At 38.5% G+C, this 27,682-nt stretch overlaps 1 protein-coding gene across 1 annotated transcript in view; it reads left to right on the forward strand.

The window, feature by feature from the left end:
* Positions 1-805: 805 nt before the first annotated feature.
* The window catches only part of CSTF3 (cleavage stimulation factor subunit 3), a 75,559-nt gene continuing 48,682 nt past the window's right edge, over positions 806-27,682 (forward strand). Inside the window, exons 1-3 of the mRNA XM_028153690.2 lie at positions 806-989; positions 21,226-21,327; positions 21,447-21,542. Coding sequence (XP_028009491.1) covers positions 963-989; positions 21,226-21,327; positions 21,447-21,542 — 225 coding nt within the window. The 5' untranslated portion in view covers positions 806-962. The remainder of the gene's footprint in view (positions 990-21,225; positions 21,328-21,446; positions 21,543-27,682) is intronic.

Below are 27,682 nucleotides of genomic sequence, written 5' to 3' on the forward strand. Positions count from 1 at the left end.
ACCCTTGAATTGAAAAGAGTTTGAGAAGACTTGTTCTCACTTCATCTTGGGCCGTGCAGGTGGTACTCTTCTGACCTTTTCATGTATAACTTACTAAAATTGCAGGCACTGTTGTTATTCCTGTCTATAGGCAAGGAAACTTGAGGCACAGAAAACTGAAATTGCCCACGGCTACCAATCTCGTGAGAGATGAAGCCAGGATTGGAAAGAATATGGCCTGGCCAGGGCCTGAGCGCTATGACGCCCATTTTGCAGCCGAGGAACCATGGTGAGACGATGAGCTTAAAACCCGGGCCTTACTGACTTCAGAGTCTTAGACACAGTGGTAGATGGTAACAGCAATAAGTTAATATGGCCTTGACCTGTCCCTCTCGTCCCCTGGCCTAGAAGCGTAAACATCATTAGCTGAGACTTGAGAAAACCTCGATAGATTCCCTATCTCCAAAATACAGAAGGCAATTAACAGTATTGCTCCTTAAGATGGCCAGTGTGCCTGAACTTAACTGATTGGCAGTCAGGATTCAACAGTGACGAACCGGGACCCACAGCTTGATAATTAAATTCCAAAAGCCGCGCGAGCCTTCAAGCAAGTTTCCCGCCTCCTAGCCGGTAGCAGCCAGTTCCGCAACAGCCGCTGCAGCCCAGGGCCGTGACGTCATCCCAGGCCCTAAGCCCGCCCCCCCCCCCGGTATCTCTGCTTCTGCGCGGCCGAGTAACCGGCGAGTTGCGCTCGTAGCCCCGCCCACTGCCCCGGAAGTTAATGCCTAAGCCACGCCTCTCCTCGACCGGCTGGGGCGCAGCCATTTTAATTCATATCTGAGTGGGCGGTGGCGTTTCGTGTTGGCCGTCTGGCCCTGGTGGGCAGGGGTTGACTTTGTCGGTTTGGGGGTGGTTTTTAGTTTAATTTTTCTTTTCTAGCTTCACATCTCGGGCCAACTTGCGCGTTCTAATTATCTGAGATCATGTCAGGAGACGCAGCCGCGGAGCAGGTGAGGAAGGAGAGCGGCGGGGCCTCGTGGCGACCTCTTCTCTCCATGTCTCTGTTCGTCCTGATCCTCCAGCCATGTTCGCTTGAGGAAGGGATCGGGGGGGACGGCGTTACAGAAAAATGGTGGGAATGGGGAGCAAGAGCTGACTGAGATTTAAAGTTATTTTTTGGCTTTTCTGTTGTAGGCATTAGTATGAATACATTTGATTTAGACAGTAACTGGGAAGCTGCTTCGACCAGTTTAGGTTCCTGGGACAACCTCGGTTGGATGCCTTCCTTTCATACCATTTCGATAGGGTAGATCCATAGGAATTGATTGGTTAAGCATGCGCTCGCTGATTTCGAAAAACTTGGCCATCTTCGCCCGCCCCTTCTCCGATATAGACTGTACCCAGAAATGGGTTAATAGCTTGAGAAATAATTTGAGATTAAACTAATCTGGGAAAAATAGACTCTTGCTAGGGCCAATGAAGGAAACAGTCTGGGAGTAAAGCATAGTTTTGCTGGGTAAGAGGTAGGAATTTTGTGGCTTTCTCCCACTTCCTTCTTTATCTCTTCTGTTGACATTTCATTTTCGTTTTGCATGAGACAGATATTGCAGAATTTGATAAATCGAAACTTGAGAAGTCTGTTTCGGTCCCTCTAAATAAAACCATCTGTTTTAATACTGGATATAAGTGATGTTTAAATATTTCAAAATTAACAATTTTGGATAAATAACTTGTTTCTTTTGCCCTTGATTCAAAATTTTGTGGGATAGTGTTTACCTTTTAGTTTGAAAGATGAAAACGGATATTTTATGATAGAGGTTACTCAATTAGTTTTTCAATTTAAGTTTTGGTATATGTTTAGGTAAGTAAATGGAAACTAGCTGGTCTGCAGTCTCAATTTTCTGAAATTTCCCATTGCCATGGCAACGAAATACACTTAGGTTTTCGTTTTCAAGTCCCCAGCTTATAACCTGGAGGTAGTCTGTGTGACTAAATTTTGGGAAAGTTTGGCTAACCGAATTTTGTGTTTGCTCATCAACTGATTTCAGTCCTGAACTCTTGGCAGTGTTTACATTTTACTTGATGCCCAAGAATGCAAAGTCTTATAATTATCAAATCTGTTTATGCATACTTACCCCTTTTCTGGACTCAATCTGAGAGTCAAGGGAGGAGTAATATACGGAGGTTTCATTGAAAGTTTTCAGAATCCATTGTTATTTCTTATATTTTTCTAAAATTATAAAGACACTGAAATGTTGCTGTGACCTCAGATTTTTCAGAACTGTGGTGTTTTAAATGGGAAAGATGTTGGTGAAAATTTACAGGGGAAAAAAATCTCATCCCAAAGTTTTATTGTTTAGAACAGAAAAAAAGTTAAAAGTGCAGTGAACACCTACAGTACAATTATTCACTTAAAATCAACAGTTAAACATTTTGCCGTATTTGTTTTATCTCCCATACAAATTTGTCAACACATATTTCAGCATTCTTATTATTCAACATCAGCCCCACATAATTCAGCATTAATGCTTTTACATAACCATCATGCCATTTTCCCACCTAGGAAAATTAATATATGATTTATAAAATCCAGTCCATATTCAGATTTCCCCAGTTGTCCCAAAATGTGATTCATAGGGTTTGTTTGTTTTGTTTTGTCAGAATCTAATCTAGGTTCACATTGTATAATTTGATTGTCTCTTGAATAGTCCCCCAATTTTTACCCCATAGGACAGGGGTGGGAAACATTTGGCCTTCGGGCTGTATAAGGCCTGCAAAACAATTTGGTCTCTACTTTTAACAGGAAAAAAAATCATTTGGTCTGGCCATGCCAAGGCTTTAGGGGTGAGTTAATTAAATGTGTGACTAAATATAGCAGGCTAATTTTTATTTTTTTATTTTTAAAAAATATATTTTATTGATTTTTTACAGAGAGGGAGAGAGAGTTAGAAACACCGATGAGAGAGAAACATCAGTCAGCTGCCTCCTGCATACCCACCCCCTACTGGGAATGTGCCTGCAACCAAGGTACATGCCCTTGCCTGGAATTGAATCTGGGACCCTTCAGTCCGCAGGCCAACGCTCTATCCACTGAGCCAAACCGGTTAGGGCAGCAGGCTAATTTTTAAGTTGATAATTCAGTATGGCCCTCGAATGATGTTATAAATGTCCAAATGGTCCTTGGCAGAAAAAAGGTTCCCCACCCCTGCCCTAGTATGTCTACACTGAGTGGCCAGATTATTATATACACACACAAACACACATATATATGTATATGTTAAGAGGCCCGGTGCATGAATTCATGCATGGGTGGGGTCTGGCCTGCCTGCTGGTCTAACTCCTGGTCGAGGGGACAATTTGCATATTAGCCTTTTATTATATAGGAGGATAGACACTGAGTGACCAGATTATTATTCTTTCAGAGATCATTAATAATCTGGCCACTCAGTGTAGACAAACTAGGGCAGGGGTGGGGAACCTTCTGATATACAAATTTATTGAAACATCCAGGGTGTCTGATATATATGTATGTATATATCAGAGGCCTGGTGCATGAATATGTATGTATGTGTGTGTGTTAATAATCTGAGTGGCCAGATTATTATGTGTTCAGAGATCATAATAATCTGGTCACTCTGTATTTGGAGAGTCCAGGACAGTTTTCTTTAGAACTCTCATATTCTGGATTTCTTTTATTTTTGTGTATGCAAAATAAAAGTCATTTAACTTGTCCTTTCATCTTTTGTATTTCCTGAAACCTAAACTCAGCTTTGATAATATTTTTGGATAGAATACTTTATAGCATTACATTAAAAGGCACTTATTTCATGCTAGGTTATTCCACTGTTAGTGATGTTTAAGTTTTATCACTTGGTTAGGGTGACACTGCTGTATTGTTCATTGTAAATGATTATTTTCCCCTTTACAGTTAATAATCTGTGGGTTGATATTGTGTTCCTCAGTAATTACCTAGTTACTTATCAATTGATAATTGTTGAATAAAGCAGTTATTACATTGGAGGTGGCAAGTGGTGGGTTTTTTAATTTTAATTTTTATATAATTATTTTTTTAGAAAAGCAAGCAAGAATTTTTTTTTAAATTTTTTTATTGATTAAGGTGTCACATATTTGTCCTCATCCCCCCATTCCCATCCCACACCCCTTTCAAACATTCAAAAAAGGAAAGAATTGTATAATGTTCCTATTATAGAGCTTCAACTCATGGCAAATCTTGTTTTTCTCCACACTTTCAGTTGTTCTTCCCACCTCCATTACTTTAAAGCAAATTCCAGATACTGTATTACGGATGCCCCAACCCCCTGTTGAACTTAACCGTTGGATAGGCTCATATGCATGCACACAAGTCCTTTGGTTGATCTCTCCCCCCTCCCCCCAACCTCCCCTATCCTCCCTCTGAGGCCCGATAGTCCGATCGATGCCTCCTTGTTTCTGGTTCTGTTCTTGTTCCTCAGTCTATGTTGTTCATCATTTCCCCTAGATGAGCGAGATCATATGTCACTAGATATATACTTATAAGAACTGAATGTGAGACGAGCAATAATAGTTATGCTGACAGGCAAATGAATCAGTCTGTAGTGAGTTTCTTTCTGGACCCACAGTTCTTTTGAGACCCAATTTCAATGTCCACCAGTTCCTTATGTGTACATGTCAGCACTGACCCCTCAGCTCTGGATGGTGGACAAATGGTGGTAACGGAGGTCCGACTCCCTCTGGTTTGGTCTCGGCCGGACCCAGGGGCACGGCTTCACCCGGACTAAGGGGCACGTGGCCTCACCCAGACCCAAGGGGCGCGTGGCCTCACCCGGGCCCGGGACCCAGCCTCACCCGGATGGATCCAGGGGCACACGGCCTCACCCGGACCCAGGATCCGGCTTCACCCGGACCCAGGGGCACATGGCCTCACCCGGGCCCAGGGACCCAGCCTCATCCGGGTCCAGTGGCAGCAAGCAAGAATTTGACTGCAACAAAAACACTTAGGACAGTGAAACAAGGAAGGCCTGGGCTGGGCTGCTTTGACTCACTGGAAAGGCAGAGAAAAGGGGGCCTTGGAGATAGGTTTAGGGGGTTAGCCCGGGAGGAGCTACCACTGCCCTTTGCTCCCCTGGTTACAAATCTCCTGAGGTCCCTTGGAGATGAGGAGATAGGTGCTTGTGGGAGGAGAGGGGGGAGGGAATGGCACAGGCCTGGAGGGGCAGTGGGCTGGGACCTTTTTCAGGGGGTTCAAAGGCTAGGCATTTAGGGGAGGGTCAATAGAATATTAATCAGCTTTATGCTGGTGAACCAAAATGAAATTTATTCTCTTAATTTGTCCTTGGGTATGGTTGACAAATGGCACTGATTGGATTTCTGTTATCTGTCCCCGAGTAGAGTGATTTAAGCTATTTACCCTCTGGTTGGGGAGAAGAGAAAATCATTTACTCCTCTAAGTGTCCTTGGTTTAGGGAAGATAGGATTTACTAGGTGGTTGCAAACTGCTGTTTAACTATCTTAGTTTTCCTATCCCATTTGTCCTGGAATTTTCCTAGCTTCTTACTGTACTATAACATTCTCCCTTCAGAGATTTTCACCCTAAAATCTTTTAGGGTTGAGAGGGAGAATGGTCTGTCTTCAGTAGTTTTTTTCTGCTGAAAATGGTTTTTTAAAAATTCTAACATTCTGTCTTTACTTACTGACTCATATTTTTCTGTAAAGGAGTTTCCTGTTTTTTTTCTTTCTCCTTTTCAAAGATTATTGAGTATTACTGTGAATTTATAGGTTTCTCTTTATTTCGTGTTGAAATCAGTTATAACCATTTTCTTTTGGATGTTCACCTTGTCCTAACTTTGATGGTGGTCCTATATCTTTTTCCTATCAATCTAAAAAACATTTTTTGACATCTGATTACCAACAGAGTCATCTTCATAATAATACTTTCTTTAGTTTTTTAATGATACATTTCAAACATTCAAAAAAGGAAAGAATTGTATAATGTTCCTATTAAAGAGCTTCAACTCATGGCAAATCTTGTTTTTCTCCACACTTTCAGTTGTTCTTCCCACCTCCATTACTTTAAAGCAAATTCCAGATACTGTATTATTCAACTTGAACTGAAATGAAGATTAAAAGATACCTTAAAGAGTGAGATGATTAATTATGGATTAACTAGCTTGCTTTATTATGTGTAAGACAGCAGTCAGTGAAAATTCAGAGGAAAAGAGGAATGCCTGAAATGATGGACAATAAAAAAGAGACGAAGTAAATGTGATAAATAATAAGAAAAAAATCAAAACCACTCTGAAACATGGATTTGCTTTGGAAAGGTGTCAAGGCATGGAATAGACAAAGAATCCTGCAAGCTAATGAAGTGTAGGTTTCTTTTAGCATTGAAGCTTAAAAATGTTTGTTGAATAAACCCAATATTTTTAATTTGTTACTCAAAATATGGATGATCATTTCATTTCTTTCTTGGTACTGAATCTCTGCCCTTTGAAAGTGGGAAATGATTGTAGACAATCAAAATCACTGCTAAGGTTTATTGTAATTTTTTTTACTCTTGTCAGGAAGTTACATTTTGCATTTCTAGAGTTATTTAAATGATCTTGCAGTGTTTGGGGGTATTCTGGAGCTTCATGTTTACTGTCTTTGCCAATTTAATGGTGACAGGACTGTGTGTACTCCCAACAAAAATACATCTGGGTCCTCTGTGGAATTATGGCTATAGTCTTATTTTGTAGATACTTTTTTTAACTGCTCAATTCAACTTTTGATCTCATTCTTTCTTAGCTCCGTTTTACCTTGTGTACTACTCCCTACAGCATTTTTTTTTGAAGTTTAGACAAATTTATTGAAACATACAGGGTGTTAACAAAGAAATCATTCAGTGATATGTTACATTATGCCACTACCTTGAATGTATACTTTAAAAATTATAAATATATATTTCATAACTAAGCCTTTGGCCAAAAAAATAAAAGGGAAGTCATTTAGCACATTTGTGAAAGGCCAATAGAAAATTAATTTTGAACATTAGAAAGATAAAGTCACTGGATTAAACATCAGTAACCCTTGCTAATCTAGAATCCCACTGTGTTGAATGTAGAAGTGTCTGCGCAGAGCTAGTCATTTATTTTAGCAGTCAGAAGAGATGGGGGCAGACACACCTGTTGGAGGTGGCAGAAGAGCTGACAGGACAGCAGAGACAGGCTGGTCAGGTGAGCATGTCCCAAAGACAGCAACAACAGAGCAGTCCAGCACGCTGTGAGGCAGGAGGATGGGCCCAGGTCATCCCTTCTTTGGTCTTCTACCACATACACTGGTTTTAGGAGGCTCCTGAGGTCCTCCTTGCCAGCCATACTGTGGGTATCCTTGGTAGGGGTACCCCTGAGGAGGTGGGTAAGGTCCTCCCATAGGTCCTGGAGGGTAGGCCTCAGGCCCCATTCATTGGTGGTTGTGGATAAGGTGGGTACGGGGCTGTGGACCAGGGCCCGAATACGGTGGAAGGTTCCCTGGGTTCATTAGGGAACTGCAGAATATACCTCTTCACCAGTGGACTGGGCGCCGGTTGGGACGGAGCAGCTTGGGTTGAAGGTGCTGCCTTACTTACTGTTGCATCTTACAAACCTAGGAAATACAGCCAGGTGTTAAGTAAATGAATGGATTAATTTGGACCAAAGCTATGTGTTATACATGACAAAGTCTCAAATAAATTAATCTCGAGAAAATAAGTACATAATTAATACAAACTAAAATATTTGGGGGTATAAGTGGATGGTTTATAAAGTTTTATTGGATAAGAGGGAGAGAAATGGGTTAGGCCAGGTCAGTTGATATGAACCGTTAAGTCCCTAAAACGTTTCTACATTCTTACCTTTTGGAAATAAGACTTCACTTTTTAAACAAACTATAGCCTATTCTAAAATTAGGGGAAGGCTCAAATATAAACAAAATAATCCTCATTTTGAAAAAATGTCATGACTTGAAGAAGCACAAAGAAATTGCCACTTCAGGGCCATAAGTCAGTGTTTTGCTTTTGGGGGAAAATAAGTTTGTGGAGATATAGAAAATATGAAAAATATGTGTTCTGTTATATACTTATCAAAGATGAAACACCCACAATGTTGAAAACTGAAGCCTGGTTTATTTTGTTGGGTAATTATTAGTACTTATTAGAAGCCCAGCACACGAAATCATGCGCAAGTAGGTCCCTAGGCCTAGCCTGGCCTCCATCACATGGCCTCTGCCGCCCTGCCACGCTCCATGAAGCTATCTGCCCCAGGACGCTCTGCGATGCTCAAGGCCGCTGCCCCTCGACTGCTCCGCGAGGCTCCCCCCACTCCGCGACTGCTCCTCGAAATTCCCCGCAGCTGCTCAACAGTCCCCAGTGCTGCCCTGCCCTGCCGCCGCCACCCGTCCTGATGAGCAGCTTGGGGGCTCAGTGCAGGGGAGGGACCAAGAGGTGCTCCATGCACCTCCTGGTGACAGGTTGTTTGGTCGTTACAGCTTTAGGACCACTGGGTGTTTATTCTATAGAAGACTAGCAATTAAGAGATAACAGAAGTGCCAACTAATTTTAAAGCCAAAGTTAATGTGTGTGGGGTGGGGGGTAGGAAGAGGGAGGGAAAGGGCCAAGAATGTGTTAGTTTATGTTTTCTTTGGGCCCAATTATTTTTATGTTTTTAACAACAGAACCTTTCTGTAATAGCATTTCCTACTTTTCCCCCTCCTTTTTTTATTTTCGGTAATCCTCACCTATGGATAATTTTCCATTGATTTTTAGAGAGAGTGGAAGGAAAGGAGGAGAGCCACAAAATGAAAAACACTGATGTGAGAGAGACATATCTATTGGTTGCCTCCCCCACGTGCCCCACCTGGCCAGGCATTGAGCCTGCAACCAAAGTACATGCTGTTGACGAGAATCTAACCTGGAACCCTTCGGTCTGCAGGCTGACACTATCCACTGAACCAAATTGGTTAGGACCCCCTCCTATTTTTAAGTGATATTTAGTATAGCAGTTTGGACAGGCAAATATGATTTGGTCTTTATTGTTAATGTTTATTGAGAAAACGGAACTATACAGAATATTTGGCAATGATTGTTTCTAAGAGATTGATCTGTGTTTACAGAACTATTGGTTTTTCTTAGAGGTGGAGTTTCAGGGAATACCAGAGTTGACACATACTGGATAGACCTTCTGGGACAACATCTGGATTCAGATGTTTGTGCCTATTAAGTGGACAATTGCCAAAAACAGTTCACAGATTTAAGGTCTTCTGCCATTGTCCCTGATTCTCTTTAAACAAGACCTAGCTGTGAATTTGAGTTGTTTTGTTTTGCAGGACAGTTGGTAATGATGTGAGAATTGATCTAAAAAAGAATTTGAGTTGGGCCAATGTTTAAGCTATTTTTAAGTTAGTAGATATTTTATAATAAACAGTAAATACTGAATAAAGCCAGAAGGCAGAACTATGTTCTAATTTGTATTTTTCTGTTTCACTTAGTTTATCTAATGAATTAATATCTATCTTGACTACTCTTGGTTTAAAGAAGCTACATTTTTCAAATTCTAAAATATAAAGTTTTTTATTTGTAGTTTGTAGCTATTTGTTTCCTAGGAGATAAATAAGCAAATATGATAAGTATAATTATTTGGATCAATAACTTTAGCCTATTTTTTCCTTCAGTTTTTGGATTGTTTGCATGTTTAGTAGATTTTTAGTTTTTGAAAGGGTTGAGGGATTATATGCAGGATACATACACAGATTCATAACAAAGTCATCTAATAGAGCAGAGTTCTGTTGCACTGGAAGGAACACAGGACTAAGCAGGCATCCAGTCCTAATGTTACCTGTTACATAAAGTGCTATATTCTCTAGGCATATAAATTGGCTGTTAGGCTTGTTCTTGCACATGTGCGCTGGGCCTCTAGTAAGTACTAATAATTACCCAACAAAATAAACCAGGCTTCAGTTTTCAACATTGGGTGTTTCATCTTCCTTTCCTCATTGATAAGTATATAACAACACATATTTTTCATATTTTCTATATCTCCACAAACTTATTTTCCCCCAAAAGCAAAATACTGACTTATGGCCCTGAAGTGGCAATTTCTTTGTGCTTCTTCAAGTCATGACATTTTCTCAAAACGAGGATTATCTTGTTTATATTTGAGCCTTCCCCTAATTTTAGAATAGGAAGTGGGGGGGACATCAGTGAGAGAGAAAGGTCATTGATCGACTGCCTCCTGCACACCCCCTACTGGAAATCGAATTGGTGATCTCTTGGTTCCTGGGTTGACGCTGACCCACACTGGCCAGGCTACCTTAGTCTACTTTTAAATTTTTATAGTTTACCTATTAAGAGACTTCAAATGTATAGTATAGTATGTGCAGTTTTCTTAATGCTTTAGCCAAAAAAAAATTAGAATGACTTAGGTCTGATGCCACTTTCTTTTTAATGAAATAGCATTTGGAAAAGATTTATTTACAGAACAGATAAATCAGGTAGTGCTTCTCAGAATGGAGTCCTTGATCCATTGCATCATAATCATTTAGGTGCCTTTTAGATGTATAAGTGCCTGTACCCCAACTTCAGACATACTATAACTCGTTCCGTGAGGTTCATAATATTCGAGATGAGTACCACAGGTGATTTTTATGTAAATGAAAGCTTGCAAACTACTTTGATAGGGATTGAAGATACCTGGACTTTAGAAGTTGTTTTTGAGTAAATTCCTTTTTGTTGTTTTACTTTTTTTAAAAAATATATATTTATTGATTTTTTACAGAGAGGAAGAGAGAGGGATAGAGAGTTAGAAACATCGATGAGAGAGAAACATCGATCAGCTGCCTCTTGCACACCCCCCACTGGGGATGTACCCGCAACCAAGGCACATGCCCTTGACCGGAATCGAACCTTGGACCCTTGAGTCCGCAGGCCGACGCTCTATCCACTGAGCCAAACCGGTTTCGGCTGTTGTTTTACTTTTTAAAAAACTTATTTATTTTTCTTCTTCTTGAATACAGTTCTTGATAAAATTAAGTGGGGAGAAAAATTGCAAATTTTTTGAGAATGGTTCGGCTTTTAATAGAGTGTTTTACTGATTTTCCTCCCTCTACTATAGTCAGTCATTACCCTTAACAGTGGAAAATACTGAAAAAAACCAGGTTTGAGACTCATCCTCTGCTTGTTCTGTTGGTCATGGTCAAGAACTTATATGGATTTAAATTCTTTACCACCACCACCCCATACTTTTGACATTTATCACTTGGGTTAAACTTTCATTGACTTGTATTTTAACATAATTTTGGTGTGACCTCTAGAATAACACCCTCTTCATTTACCACAAAGATAGAGAGCTCTTTCGAAAAAGACGACTGCCTTTTTTTTTCCCTGTCCATGTTTTACTGCCCTAGTGGGATCGGGAAGAAGAAATTAGATTATTCTTCCAATCACAGATATAATAGTTTGCCACTTCTCATTCCCTCTCCCCAAATTAACAACTTCCCAATATAAGTTAAGCTGTCCTATAGAGAGTGGTTTATAGTTTTAATAAAGCTTAACTCCGCGTTTTCCAGGGCTATATGAAGTCCACAATTGCTTTTCCGTTTTCCAACTACATAACTGGTTTTGTAGTTATAATCTTCCAAAACAATTTATATGTATAAAAGGCTAATATGCAAATTGTCCCCTCAGGAGTTTGACTGGGAGACCGGGAATTCGATCGCTCACTATGATGTGTGCTGACCACCAGGGGGCAGCACAGAACATGGTAGGGGGACCAGCGGTGGCAGCAGGGTGCTGAGGGAGTGAGGGAAAGAGGAGGCAGGGAGGCGGGGAATCTGATCAGCCCTGATTGCTGGCCAGGCCTAGGTACCCTACCGTGCACAAATTTCATGCACTGGGCCTCTACTATATTAGATTGAAAGCAGAAGCAGATAATGTCTTTAATTCAGCTAAACAATAGAGAATCACACAAAAAAGTAAGTTAATGCTGTTGTTTTCATTGAGTTTGCTTTGGAAAAAATTTTTAAATGAATTTATTTTAAAATGAATTAAATTAATTTTTAAATTTTATTTTTAATATAATTTGATAGAAATAACCCTTATTTTAAAAAAATTCTTTGTCTCCTTAGTATTTAAGAGTGCAAAGTTATTCTTTACAAAAAGTTTGAGAATTGTTGCAGGGTGCCTGTGAGGCCAGTATCTTAAGTTCAGTTTCTTTGAGTTAGCTTCACATAGCAAACACAAGGGTAAGCATGGAAAGTGAAAAGATAACTCACTGAACAGGATAAATTTTTTATAAATCATATATCTGAAAAAGGACTTGTATCTATAACATAGAAAGGACTATTGCAATTCAGTAATAAAGATAACCCAAGTAAAAATGGATAAGAATCTGAATAGATATTTCTCCAAAGATATACAAGTGGCCAATAAGGAAATGCTGAACTTTATCAGCAATCAGGAAAATGCAGATCAAAACCACAAGGAGATACCTTTCACATGCATTAGGATGGTTATATTCATCAAAAGGATAAATAACAAGTGTTGGACCCTTATAACACTGCTGATGAGAATATAAAATGGTTCATTAGTTTTGAAAAAACAGTCTGACAGGTCAGCTGGTGTGGCTCAATGTTTGAGCGTCTACCTGTGAACCAGGAGGTCATGGTTTGATTCTCCATCAGGGCACATACCTGGTTGTGGGCTCGATCCCCAGTGTGGGGCCTGCAGGAGACAGCTGATTAGTGGTTTTCTCTCATCATTGATGTGTCTATCTCTCCCTCTCCCTTCCTCTCTGAAGTCAATAAAAATACATTTTTCAAAAAGCACATCATTAAATTCACATTTTTTTTCTGATTTTTGTACTCATTTGAAATTGTATATGTTGCTATGTATCTCTGTATGCTCCATACAGTTGCTTTGATTTTCTGGTTTTTAATATTGTACTAGTACATATCAAAGTAGTTTCCAAAGTCCTACTAATATCATTGGTAATGTGTATGCCTTAGACACTAGTTCAGTTTTTGTTCTGGTTATTTGACTTGAGACCCTATCCTACTCCCCATTAACATCTAGAGAGTGATAATGGAATTACAGTTTATTCCAAAGGCAAAGGCTAGATTTTAATAGAGTTTCTTATAGTAATAAGTTCTGGGACACATAAGCATGGGACAGTTGTTCTTTTGCCATAGTGAGCAGGGTTCTGACCTCATTCCATTATAAATAGGCACTGGAAACTTGCTGTAAGTTTTTTTAAAGTGACCTATTCCTCTGATCTGTCAACAGATTCAGGAAAAAATAATAATACAACTCCATTTTTTAAAAAAAAAATAGATTTTATTGATTTTAGAGAGGAAGGGAGAGGGAGAGATAGAAACATCAATGATGAGAGAATCATTGATTGGCTGCTTCCTGCACGCCCCCTACTGGGGATTGAGACCAAAACTTGGGCATGTGCCCTTGGCTGGCATCGAACCTGGGACCCTTCAGTCCACAGGCCAGCGCTCTATCCATTGAGCCAAACCAGCTAGGGCTCCATTCCTTTTTTTAAAAAGTTGATTTTAAGAGAGAGGGAGGGAGGGAGGGAGAGAAAAAAAGAAACATTGATTTCTTGTTCCACTTCTTTATGTATTTTTTGGTTGATTCTTATGTATGCCCTGATCAGAGATGAAACCTGTGCTACATTGGCATATTGGGACAATGCTGTTAACCAACTGAGCTACCTGGCCAGGGTATAATCCATTCCTTAAGGAGGCTCGGTCTCCTTGTAGAAACTACTAACACACTGTCCAGTTTTCAATTTTACTTTGGCCTATAGCAGTATGATAACCAGGCCAGAAAACAAAGACATTGTGCTGTTAGCTACCTAAATGGTTCATAGCCGTAAGGATGGATGACTTTTTTTTTTTTTTTTTTAATCCTCACTGGAGGATATTTTTCCATTGATTTTAGAGAGAGTGGAAGAGAGAGGGAAAGACAGAGAAACATCAATTGGCTGCCTCCTGCACGAGCCCTGACAGGGCCTGGGCTGGGGAGGAGCCTGCAACCGACGTACATGCCCTTGACCGGACTCGAACCTGGGATCCTTTAGTCTGCAGGCCAACACCCTATCCACTGATCCAAAACCGGCCAGTGCTGGATGACGTTTTATTGTGATAATTAAATATTAAATGTCTATAATAACCAGAGTATACTTTAGTCATTTTGGATAGCTTCCATTGTTAATTAATGCACTTGATGGAGAATTATCTATATAGATTACTTTATGAACATTTAACTACATCCTTGATCAGAGGAAAATAGGGATGTAACAGATTTTGAAAAGAGCTGAGCCATGGTTCTGTTAGCAATTTCATGTAATTTAATTATATTTCTTACTAGAGGCCCAGTGCATGAAATTCGTGCATGGGGGGAAGGGTGTCCCTCAGCCTGGCCTGCACCCTCTCCAGTCTGGGACCCCTTGGACATCCCTCTCACAATCCGGGACCGTTGGCTCCTAACCACTTACCTGCTTGCCAATCTGGTCGCCCCTAACTGCCCTCCCCTGCCGGCCTGGTCCCCCCTAACTACCCTACCCTTATGGCCTGGTTGCCCCTAAATGCCCTCCCCTGCCTGCCTCATCCCCCTAACTGCTCTCCCCCTGCCAACCTGATCACCCCTAACCTCTGCCTTGGCCCCTGCCACTGTGGCTTTGTCTGGAAGGACGTCTGGTCTAATTAGCATATTACCCTTTTATTAGTATAGATTATGAAATTGGGTTATTAGTTACTTAATGAGGAGTGATGATTAATGCCTGACATAGATGTTCAACAGATGTTTTTTGCATTTGATCTACAATATCCTTTTATGGATCCTTAGATCCATGGTAACCCTTTCCCCCAGGTGTCTGTGGATAGAATTTTATGGGTTCCCTGAACTTGGATGGGTTATATAAACCTTTTATTTTCATGAATCTCTTAACTCAAATTGAGCCTTTTCTTTAATCATGAATATAGGCAAGAAACCACACTAGTAGTGTTAGCAACAGCTATGATTGAGACATAAATATTGAACATATTGTTGCACTCATCACAAGACTCGCCACTGGATCTTGTTATTTAATGTGTTAAGTACCTATCCTATCTAATAATAGAGTAACATGTAAATTACCATCACTCCGCTACGCCCATGATTGGGCGGCGGGAGGTGGGAGGGCGGGACTCGGGGTGGCCTATCCGGCCATTGAGAGGCACGGATCCGCTGCCACTGAGGGGGGCTACCCTGCTGTTGAGAGGGCCAGATCCGCGGCAGCCCCCCTCAGCGGCTGCGGACCATCAAAAATGGGGGAGCCTGGGTACCTGTCTGCTCCGGCACCAGGCCTTTCAAAAGCCTCCGCTAAGTGGGAGGCTTTTGAAAGGCCTGGTGCCGGAGCAGACAGGCACCCAGCTCCACCGCGAAAAGCGAAACCGTGTAGGGGACCCTACACGTGCATGATTCAATCATGCACTGGGCCTCTAGTTACTATATAAGACTTTGTTTTAAAAATATTTCAATAATATTTTAATAAAATTAGTTTCCTTTAAAATCTCTCAGAGTTTGTATATTTAAAAACATTATTCTGAGAAAGGGTCCTTAGGCTTCACCTAGAACTTCACTGGAAGGTTCTGTGGCACCAATAAAGGTTAGGAAGCCCTGGAAGCCATGGTTTTCTTCTCCTCCCCCCGCCCCCCATCACCATATATCCCCTCTATGCCCTCTTCCATCCCCCCTATCACCACACTGTTAACCATATTCGTGAGTTCTCTTTTTTTTATTTTTTGCTGAGTCCCTCCCAACACTTCCTCCTTATGCATTGCCCTCCTCCCCCAGCTGTCTCTATTTTGCTTGGTGTTCAATTCATTAAATTCCACATATGAGTAAAATCATATAGTACTAGATTTTCTCTTACTGGCTTATTTCACTTAGCATAATGTTTTCCAGTTCTATCCATGCTGTCACAAAGAGTAAATTTTTCTTCCTTTTTAAGGCAGAGAGTGATATTCCATTGTGTAAATGTACCAAGTTTTTTATCTACTCATCTACTGATGGGCAATTGGGCTGATGATGAACATAGGGGGGTGCATATATTCTTTTGAATTAGTGTTTCGGGTTTCTCCAGATAAATTCCCAGAAGTGGAATTGTTGGATCATAGGACAGTTCCATTTTTAAAGTTGATAAACACATTTTTAATTTTTTGAGGTAACTCCATACTGTGGAAAGCCATGGTTTTCAACTGAGGCCGCACATTGGAACAACCTGGAGAGTTAGTTTTTGTGCGTTTTTTTATTTTTTATTTTTTTATTTTATTTTATTTTTTTAAATATATATTTTATTGATTTTTTACAGAGAGGAAGAGAGAGGGATAGAGAGTTAGAAACATCGATGAGAGAGAAACATCGATCAGCTGCCTCCTGCACACCCCCTACTAGGGATGTGCCCGCAACCAAGGTACGTGCCCTTGACCGGAATTGAACCTGGGACCCTTGAGTCCACAGGCCGACGCTCTATCCACTGAGCCAAACCGGTTCTGGCTTGTGCGTTTTTTTAAATAGTGATGTTCCAGTCCCTATTACTAGTATTCTGATTTCATTGGTTGATGGTAGGGCTTACACATCTTTTTTAAATTCCCTTTCTCCCAGTTGATTCCAGTGCTAGTCTTGAGAATCACTAGTGTAATGGTATCTTAAAAAATTAAGATCCTCGTTTATTTTAAAATATTTTTAAAGCTTGTTTTTTAAAGAAGTAAACTCTTGAAATAAGTATTTTGTTGTATCCCAAGTACCCCTTCAACATTGTCTAGCACATACTGGCAAGTATTTCTCAGGTGAATAGTAAAAATTCAGACACCAAAAGCGTATACAGTGTAAAGTGAGTGTATGTTTTTGTGTGTCTCCCCACTTTTTTTTGAAACTCAATATTATGGAGAATGTTTCATGTTGCAACTATAGACCTTGTTCTTTTTAGTGACTACAAATTTCATAATAATATTTAGTCAGTTTTTTTATACGTGATTATTTAAGTTATTTCTGGTCTTATGCAACAATAAAAAGCTTAGTAGCTAACTATTCTTCAGTATACATGTGCGGTAGGATGCCTTGCCAGAAGGGGAATTCAGGGTTAGGCATTCTTAATAAATTTTGATCAGTATTACTACTTGTCCCTGTCGACGATGTGAGAATGTCTGTTTCTGTTTACCCTTGTAATCCTATATAATAAAGAGCTAATATGCTAATGGTCTTGCCGCCCTCACGCTGTAATGGCCGATCAGCAGGAGGATGCGTGCTCAGCGGGGTGGAGCCGCCGCATTGCTCCAGAGACAAGGCGGAAGCGGGGAGGCGCCTGAAGGAGGCAGGACCATCGTGTGCCGAGGAGGGCAGGGGTGAGAGCCGAAGCGCCTCCATCACCAGTCCTTCGCCACCCACCACTTGCACTCAGCGTGTGTGCGCCGCCAGGAAGCAGGAGTCGAAATTCTGCAGCAGGCACAAGGCTTGCACGCTCTCTTCAGTGCCATGAGGGGACGGAGCCGCCATTTTGCTCTGGAGACGGGTGGGGGGGGGGGGCCCGAAGTGAGGAGGCGTTTGGAGGAGGTGGGACCAGCCTGAGGCGACTCTCCGGACCGAAGCTGCCAGAGGAGTCGAGGGTGGGGCCAGGCACGTTTGAGCTCTGGGTGGAGAGGTACCTTTAGGGTGTCAAGGAGGGGCGGTGCCGCACAATTTCACGCACTGGGCTTCTAGTGTTAATTATAATACACTTTTGATCTCTATTTTATGGTTTCTATTTCTATTTCTTCTTTTGGATTTTCCTTTGTTAATCCTCATCTAAGGATATTTTTCCCATTGATTTTTTAGAGTGTGTGCAGGGGGGAGAGAGAGAGACACATCTATGTGAGAGAGACACCTTGATTGATTGCCTCCTGCACTCTCTCTGACCCAAGGGCCAGGGATTGAGCCTGCAACTGAGGAATGAATTCGACCAAAGACCCTTTATAGTCCTCAGGCCAATGCTCTAACCACTGAGCACCGACCAGGGCTCTTTTTTCTTTTGAGTGTTTATAGTTCATTTTTTCTATGAACTGTTTGAATGCTTTGGTTTTCTTTTTTTTTTTTTTTAAGTTGTTGGTCTTTTATTGATTGTACAAGTTTTTTAAAAATATATTTTTATTGATTTCAGAGAGGGAGAGAGAGAGAGAGAGATGGAAACATAAATGATGAGAGAGAATCATTGATTGGCTGCCTCCTGCACAACCCCTGGGAATCAAGCTTGCAACATGGGCATGTGCCCTTGACCGAAATCAAACCCCAACCCCTCAGTCCACAGCCGACGTTCTATCCACTAAGCCAAACTAATACTTTGGCAGTGTGTTAGGGATATTTTTAAAGTTTGTCTTTTGATTCTGATTATAATTTTTTGGACCCAAATTTAAACTTCATGAATTAAATTATCATTTTTTTTTTTCAAAAGCTTCTGAAGAGCCTTTTCCAACCAGAGATGAATTTCAGTGTTTTTCTCTTGCTCTTTCTTGTGTTTTTATTTTTAATATGTCTTTGATCTACCTAATTTTTACCTTGGTAGAAAGGGTAATTAGGGATTCAATTTTATTTTGACAAAGCTCACTTTGTAGTTACTCTAACATGACTATAGTTATTTTAACATCATACTTTGAATAATCCATTCTGATTTTTATTGCTTTTTAGAGGGAGAGGAACGGAGAGAGAAAAATATCCATGTGAGAGCAGAACATCATGCCCCCTACTGGGGAGTGAGCCTGGAACCCCAGCATGTGCCCTGGTGGGGAATTGAACTGGCAACTTTTCAGTGCATGGGATCATGCCCAACCATCTGATCCATTCCCGCCAGTGTGACAGAAATGTTCTATGAGATGTTAATTGCCACTAAAAAGAAAAGGAGAAGAAAGGTGTTAGAGACAGTGCTTTCCTCTTTATCCTCTCTTGAATATATAAATAAATAATATATATTTAAATATATTTTTATTAATTTCAGAGAGGGAAGGGGAGTGAGAAACATCAGTGATAAGAAAGAATCATCCACTGACTGCCTCCTGTCCCCTACTGGGGATCAAGCCTGCAACACGGGCATGTTCCCTGACTGGGAATCAAACCATGACCTCCTGGTTCATAGGTCAACGCACAACCACTGAGCCACACTGGCTGGGCTTGAATATTATTGTGTAGGATCACTATAGATTTCCAGAAGTCGTGAAAAAACGCAAAATGAAACTTCATATAAATTAATGTTTATCTGACTTATTTAGAATCACTTTCTTTTTGTGGTACACAGAAGTATTCTTAACAATTTTGGAACTAATACTTGTTTTCATGCATCAGGTGCTAGCTACTATTAATATTATATTTCTACTAGAGGCCTGGTGCACAAATCTGTGCATTGGTGGGGTCCGTCAGCCTGGCCTGCACCCTCTTGCAATCCGGGACCCCTCGGGGGATGTCAGACTGCCAGTTTCAGCCCAATCCCCGCAGGCCAGGCCGAGGGACCGTGCACCAGGCCTCTAGTATGCATGTTGGATCTTTGGTTAATCTCTTCCCACCCTCCCCACTCCCCCCTTCCCTCTGAGATTCATCAGTCCCATGTTTCCATGGCTGTGCGTTGAGCGTCTGCCCTCTGGTGGTCAGTGCACGTTGTAGCTAACAGTCAAACGGTTGCTTAGGTTTTTATATACACTGAGTGGCCAGATTTTTATGATCTCTGAATGCATAATAATCTGGCCACTCTGTGTGTGTGTGTGTGTGTGTATTAGAGGCCCAGTGCATGAATTCGTACATGGGTGGGGTCCGGCCAGCCTGGCCAGGGGGAGGGGACATAGACGGTTGGCCAGCCTGCCTGCTGGTCGAACTCCTGGTCGAGGGGACAATTTGCATATTAGCCTTTTATTATATAGGATAGACACTGAGTGGCCAGATTATTATGCATTCAGTGATCATCATAATCTGGCCACTCAGTGTATATAGATAATAAAAATAAAACTACCTTAGTAAAGGTTTAGAAAATACTGAAAGATAGAAAGGAGCCGGGGGGGGGGGGGGGGAGTGGAAACGGGGGGAATCACCTATACTTCTATCATCCATCACCCACATGACCCTAAACATTTTAGTACAGTCTTTAAATCTCTTATTGTAGATTTATTTTATAGCTTTTATTATGCTGTATATAAAATTTTTGAGTCATGTTTTTAAACTTTTCTATCAAAATAAGTGTTCATATCATTTCATGCTTTATGGCTCAGGACGAATGCACTATAGCAGTGCTTCTCAAAGTTGGTCCAGGGACCTTGCGGGTTCCTAAGACTTACAGAGAATCTGTGAATTCAAACTGTTTTATAATAAATTTAAGGCATTATTTGCCCTTTTCACTCTTAACCTCTTGTGAGTGTACAGTAGAATTTTCACATGATGTGATATTATAACAGATTGAATGCCGAAGCAGATATGAAAATCCAGCTACATTTTTAAAAGTCAGACATTAAATTTATAAATCTGTAAAACAAGGAATTCTCATTGAATTTTAATAGTTATTTTTCATTAAAATGTTGCTCGTCTTAATATGTAAATAGTTTTTTAAAAATATTTTTTTTATTGACTTCAGAGAGGAAGGGAGAGGGAAAGAGAGATAGAAACATCAATGATGAGAGAGAATCATTGATCGGCTGCCTCCTGCACTCCCCACACTGGGGATTGAGCCAGAAACTCAGGCATGTGTCCTGACCGGGAATCCAACCGTGACCTCCTGGCTCATAAGTCGACACTCAACCGCTGAGCCACGCAGGCATGGCAATAGTTTCATTATTTGAACATGAATAAATATGTAACATTTTTTCTCAGTTTTAATTGTAATGGTAAATATTGAAATAAACCACATAAACAACCTTTTTGGCACACTTAGTAATTTTTCAAAATATAAAAAGGGTCCTGAGACCACAATGTTTCAAGACTGATGTTCTATAGTATTTAATGTAAAAGATGGTTTTATTTATATTTTTAAATGTCTTTTTAAGGTATGTGATTACTTGATTTTGTTTTTATGCAGTTGACTTAAGATAACATATAGATGACAGAAAATACAGGCCTCTTTTATAAGAGAACATTTTTATTCCTTGTATTGTGATATTGTATACTGATATATTGTGCTTGAATAAGATTAGGCATGAAAATTTTAAAATGGTAACTTCAGTTTGTTATTTTTCTCTCCTTAGGCAGCTGAATATGTCCCAGAGAAGGTGAAGAAAGCTGAAAAGAAATTAGAAGAGAATCCATATGACCTTGACGCTTGGAGCATTCTCATTCGAGAGGCACAGGTTTAGTGATATAGGATTACATTTCCTTCTCTATGGGTCCAGTCACACTACTTGGTTCTGCAGTAAATATTTTCATAATCCTAACGCTGTAAATGCTGTTTATTGGTTTTCAATTTTAGAATCAACCTATAGACAAAGCACGGAAGACTTATGAACGCCTTGTTGCCCAGTTCCCCAGTTCTGGCAGATTCTGGAAACTGTACATTGAAGCAGAGGTTAATATTTTATTTTATTTTTCTTATATAGCATCTGATGGGAATTGCAGCATACACTATAGTGGTAAAGACAAGTTAGGGACATAGATAGCACAACTCGGACAAGGAGGGTTTAAATGTTTTTTGCCTTTATTTTGTAAAATAGGTATAAAGGAGTGATTAAAATGAATTTTTGAAATTTGGGTCTTTACAAGCTGATGATTGTTGCATTTTGCAATTGCAACAACATTAAAACAGTTTCAATGGTATTGGAGTGCTTTAGCCTTTTATTTACTTGTCATGTGTCAATTTATTGCCTCCTGTGTCATTTATTTAGAACTCATTTTTCTTTTGATTCCTGCTTACAAAAATATGAACTACTGGTATTATAAGAAAATACAGAAATGTTAACTTAGTTTCATAGGTTATTTTGAACATCCTGGTGAAATGAAACATTTAGATGGAAAGTTATTTCAGATTTTAATTTCATGAAAATACATGGTTTGTCAATAAATGTAAGCACTTCAATAATTTCAAGAAAATTTTTTTCTGCCGGAAGAAGTTTACATTATAAGGAATAAGCTAATGTGACTTAAACTTACGTAATCATAATTTACACCATGATACTTTTAAAAAATTGCTTTTTAGCTGTCTTGATATTTGAAGTCAGGTATGTTTATTTTAAAGAGTAAGGGCCCCATTCTTAATTATAATTAGAAGGGAATGTTCCTTTTTTAAGACTGGAATTAGCGGTCAAATGATAATAAAGTGTTAATGTGTTGATAACATTTGGCACCAAGAAATCATATTTCAGGTTATAAGTTAATGGAATGGAAAGGGTGAGATGGGAATAATTGATACCCACATTATAACTTATGAAGTATTCTTACTTTCAATATTAATTTTATAATATAAATTCTCAACATAATCAAGTACACTGCAGCCTTGTCATATTTTCCACACTAGCTGAAATTTGATAATATGTGGGTCTGTTTTGGACCTATTCAAAGGGCTTTTAGTTATCAGCGATACTGAACAGACTTCAGCACCACACAGTGTTGTTATCTGTGATGTGTGTCTCAGAATAGACTCAACCAATAGCCGCTTTAAGTGGAGGCTACAGTGTACTCATTGTATTTGTGATATCACTTGTATTACTTTGGGAGGGGGACAATTACTGGATGACAGCAGGAACGTGTGCATGTTAAATTTTGTGTGTGTGTGATTGTATATGTAGTATGTGTGTTTGTATGTTTGTTGTGTGAGAGAGATTGTACCTTATGTGGAGTCTGGTTGTGGTTTTGGCCCAGAATCTTATCCTTAAGTTTTATCCTATGGGGCCATTTCTTTTGTTAATATATTTAATCATCAAAGTAGACTGATGATTCATGAAATTCAGCAGGTGAGTGAATAGGTCTGTCTAAAGTATGCTGAAGCCAGTGCTGCTTTGTAATACTTACGAAAGCAAGGAACCTGAATCACATGTACTTGGTCTGCATTCCAGTTTGACTTTACAAACACAGCTTCTATGCAAACTCATCAGAAATGAACATCATTGGTATATAATAGTGTTTGTATAATGAAGTAGTACTTTCTGAGTTTTAGAAATTTCTTTCAGTTTCTCAAATATTCAGTCATTATTCATGTGCTTTATTATAACATAAGTTAAACTGAAATTGGCAGTTAGACTCCATTCTATAAGTTTAAACACAATGAGTCTGTTTCTCCAATTTCCTAACTAAAAATATGTAGTGAATTCTAAAAAAGAATTTCAAGACAGACCAGATGTTATTCCAAGGGGCTGAAAGTTTAAATATCAGACTCATTTCATATATTTCAGAGCTGCTAGCAGTTGACTGATTTATTTAGTTGGTGATGTTTGCAGTTATTTTGCACACATAAACACAAATCTGAATATACTTATAAAACATCTTTTGAGAAAAAGTGTAAATAATATATTGTATATTTTGTAAAATATATGTTTCCGGTTTAAGAGTTAAGATGTTAAATTGAATCTTAATTTCGAAAATCCGTATCCTGAGCTGTGTTTTTCTCTTTTTTGATTTGCTCTTTTATTTTTTTTTTTAATTTTCAATTTTTTACTTTGGTTAGCCTGCGAGAGGCTAAATTTTTCTTTGCCCATATTTCCCAATGTGGCCCTTAATATTTCTGGTGAAGACACATAACCTATTCATAATATGTTAAAATCTAAAGTAATAAGAATGTCTTTACATCAAAGATAGTACTAACAATGTTTACATAACGTCCTGTATGCATTCTCAAGAAAATAAAATTTTGTTAATACATTTGTTGTAAATCAGTACTTCATGGTGGGGAAATTGTAATGTTTCATTTATTTATGTTCAGCTAAACCAACTTGTATGAGTTCAAATACATTTAGTTCTTTTCTAATAGAAAATACATAATATCTTTCATAACAACAGATTTGATTCCCCAGAGAAGTTTCTTATAAATCCTACTTAAGATCGAAGTGGGGGGAAAAGCCTATATTTTGCTTTTAAATTTGAAATATCAATTGCAAATAAATAATTCTCAGTAAAGTAGTTAATGACACTAATCTGCTATTTTTTAATATTTGCCAATATATCAGTTTTTCTCATATCAGTAAACATTTAACAAATATACCTGGCTTCTTGTGTAAAAGTTGAACTTTATAATGTCATCCTTAATTCATTACCTACTTTTATTTTTTTACTAAAGCATAGAAAGTGTTGGAGGTAAATTTTTGTTGTTCTAATGGAAGGGCATTTAGGACCAACATCTTTATATTTATGATATTACATAATTTCAAAATTAAGCCAAATTACTTTAGTGTTGTATCTATTATACAGTCATGTACCACATAACGACAATTGGGGTCAGTGACGGACTGCATATACAATGGTGGTATACCGTAGGTCTGTAGTATGCTATACCATCTAGGTTTGTGTAAGTGCACTCTGTGGTGTTCACACAATGACAAAATCACCTAACAATGCATTCATTTCTCAGAAAATATGCCTGTCGTTAAGCAGCTCGTGACCATATAGGCAATCACATTTTGCCTCAGGTATGTGAAAGATAATGTTTTACTCTTGAATTCCAAAACTGCTCCTTTACATGATTTAACTGTCATAAGAAAAACCAATTGTATGACCATTCTTAAAGTGCTATAAATATCAAATATAGTCTAATTGTAATTGTTACATGAAAATACTTTTGCTGCTGGTTAGTTTTATTTTTAATATATTTTTATTTATTTTAGAGAGAGGAAGGGAGAAGGAAAGAGAGAAACATCAGTGATGAGAATCATTGATCAGCTGCCTCCTACTGGGGATCGAGCCATACAACTCCGGCATGTGCCCTGACTGGGAATCAAACTGTGACCTCCTGGTTCATGGGCCAACACTTAACCATTGAGCCACACCAGTCAGGTCACTGGGTAGTTTTAAAGTAAACATTTTAATACATTTATAGCCATTTAGTTGATATATGGATGCCTTAAATCTGCAGTGTAGGTGGGGTTTTTTGTTTGTTTTTTCCTGTTCCACTTATTTATGCATTCATTGGTTGATTCTTTTGTTGTTGTTCTTAATCCTTATGGGAGGATATTTTTTTGGTTGATTTTTAGAGAGAGGGGACACATGCACACACCCACACACCCACCACTGCCTTCCACATGCTCCCTGATCAGGGCTGGGGATCAAACCTGCAACCCAGGTACGTGCCCTTGACTAGAAATCAAACCCAGGACCCTTTGGCCAGGGCTCATTGGCTGATTCTTATATGTGCCCTGACTGAGGATCAAACCCTCAACCTTGGCATATCAGGGCGATGCTCTAACCAACTGAACTATGTGGCTAGGACTAGTGTAGTATATTTTTGAGTTTAAGAAATGTGAGTTTTAAAAAACTAGAGTTAATGGAATGTCCCTGAGAACCTGAATGCTCTTTAATTAAAGAACCACTTTTTAGAGTGGTCAGAAGGGTCACTAAGTATCACAAAATTAAGAAAATTCAGTTTTGCCATTCTATTTTTTAAGTTTTTTTCTCCCTGGTGACAGCGTGTAATGTACAACATCTTATTGTTAGAAGTAATTTGTTTTGACTTGGGCCACATTCATAAGCAGTTGTCCTGTGAAAGGATGATATTTTTTTATTAGTAGATAAAGGAGAAATGAAAGTAATGCTGCTGGTAATAGCACAATGTATCTTGCTGTCTGTGAAAGCTGTAATTCTTGAATAAAAGCAATATAGAATTGATTGCATTTTCTTTTAAAGAATTTAAAAAAATTAATACTTAAATAATGGGTTGTAAAGTATATATTTTCAATTTTTTTATAATCTTTCTACTTGGGAAAAATCATTTATAAATACGTTTCTTCATGGCAAATGGAAGTGAACTCAGGATGGAACATGAGTGACCTAAATTGAAATAAACTTCTCCACTGTCTACTGTTTTAATGCCTCTAAATAGCAGTTTAAACTGTATTATGTTTTGTACATATTGAGCAATGTTATTTTTTTAATGCAGATAAAATTATGGCTTTATTATGTAGATTATAATTTTTCTATTCAGCTTGCAATCTTTTTTTAAAAAAAATTGTACTCTTTTTTCTATAAATCTCTTTTCCTGTTTGTAATAAATGTTGGTCCATGTCTGTGTGATTATTCAGATTGTACTCTAAAACACAATATGCTCTGTAGTTTCTTAAATGCATGTATAATGTAGTGTGGGGGTGTAAAAAAAACCCAGGAATTATTTGCAAACACAGACCTGAGTGATTTAATATCTGAAAGTGCTTTGAGTAATAACATAACTATTTTAAAAACAAAGGAAATATTTTCATGTTTACTACTATAGGCAGTAAACTTCTTTTTTGGTTTTATTATAATGTCTCAATCCATTTTCCTTTATATTGTAGCATAGATGTTTAGGTGTTGTCACTTCTTACATGGCCTATACATTTTTTTTTTCCCTTGAGAGCCTTTTCTCTTCACCCAAGGCATTTGTGTATAATAAAACTATTTGCAAACAGACATAGTTAATTTAGATTAAAATTTTTTTTATCTCATTTTTTATTCTTTATGTCTTGTAGGTAGTTTATTATTTTATGTGAAATGTAGGCATTTAATTTTAAACAAAACCTTGCATTATTCAACCTAATTGCCTTTATGTTCCTCAGCTTTTTATAAAGCAAAATTATATTCTTTGCAGTCACTGATAAGCATTTAAAAAAATAGTTATCTTTTCCCTCTGCAAAGATTCTTAAACTTTTAACTCAGTTTCTTTATATTCTATTTTTGTATGTGTAATAAGAGTTATGGTATATTCTGAAAATGTGGAAAAGGCATCTCTAACCAGATTTTAATAAAAAGTACATACATTATATTTGTTGTGAAACAAAAAGAGCTGTTTGATCGTATCATTTGCAGTTCCCCTGTGGGTAGTGTTTTAGCCTAAATTTCTTGAGCATTTATGGAATAGCATAACATTTAATATACAATACCTAATAGTTTAAAAATTATTGGGCATTGTAGTCAATAAGATTTTTAGGGGGTTATTTTGGTATATGACTCTCTATGCCTATCTCAAGAGGTATTAAAGATATGCTCCAACATGGCATCCATGAATAAACACAAACACATTTAAGCCCATCATAATATTACCGTTAGAAACTTCCACATTTGCATATAGAACTAATTCTAATACACACAAACGTTTTAGGGTGCTCTGTATTTTGGTTCTCACTTGAATATAAAGGAACCAGGTGGCAATTAATTGACTGTCTTAAAAAACAAAGACCTCTTAAAGTCAAAGGTTCAGCTATTTTCTAATGGATTCATTGTGGGTTTTTTTGTAACAGCTATTTATTTGAATAAGTCTGTTTCAAGGCACTTCTAAGAAATGAAGATGTTAAAATAATACTAGTGATATCAAAAGCTGTACTTCTGAGTGGACAAGAATGCATTTATTTGTTTATAAATAATTTACTTTTTAAATTTCAATTTTTATTTCTAAATAGTTTTGCTCTTACAAGTCTGGAGCAGAAAACAAATAGTATAATGGTGTCATCAATTGAAGTCTATAATTTTTTTCTCCTACATATTCACTGTCCACAGTAATATCAACAAAATTATGAGTATTTGCTTTGAATACAA

The sequence above is a fragment of the Eptesicus fuscus genome, chromosome 13 (assembly GCF_027574615.1).
Source record: "Eptesicus fuscus isolate TK198812 chromosome 13, DD_ASM_mEF_20220401, whole genome shotgun sequence".
Taxonomy (NCBI): Eukaryota; Metazoa; Chordata; class Mammalia; order Chiroptera; family Vespertilionidae; genus Eptesicus; species Eptesicus fuscus.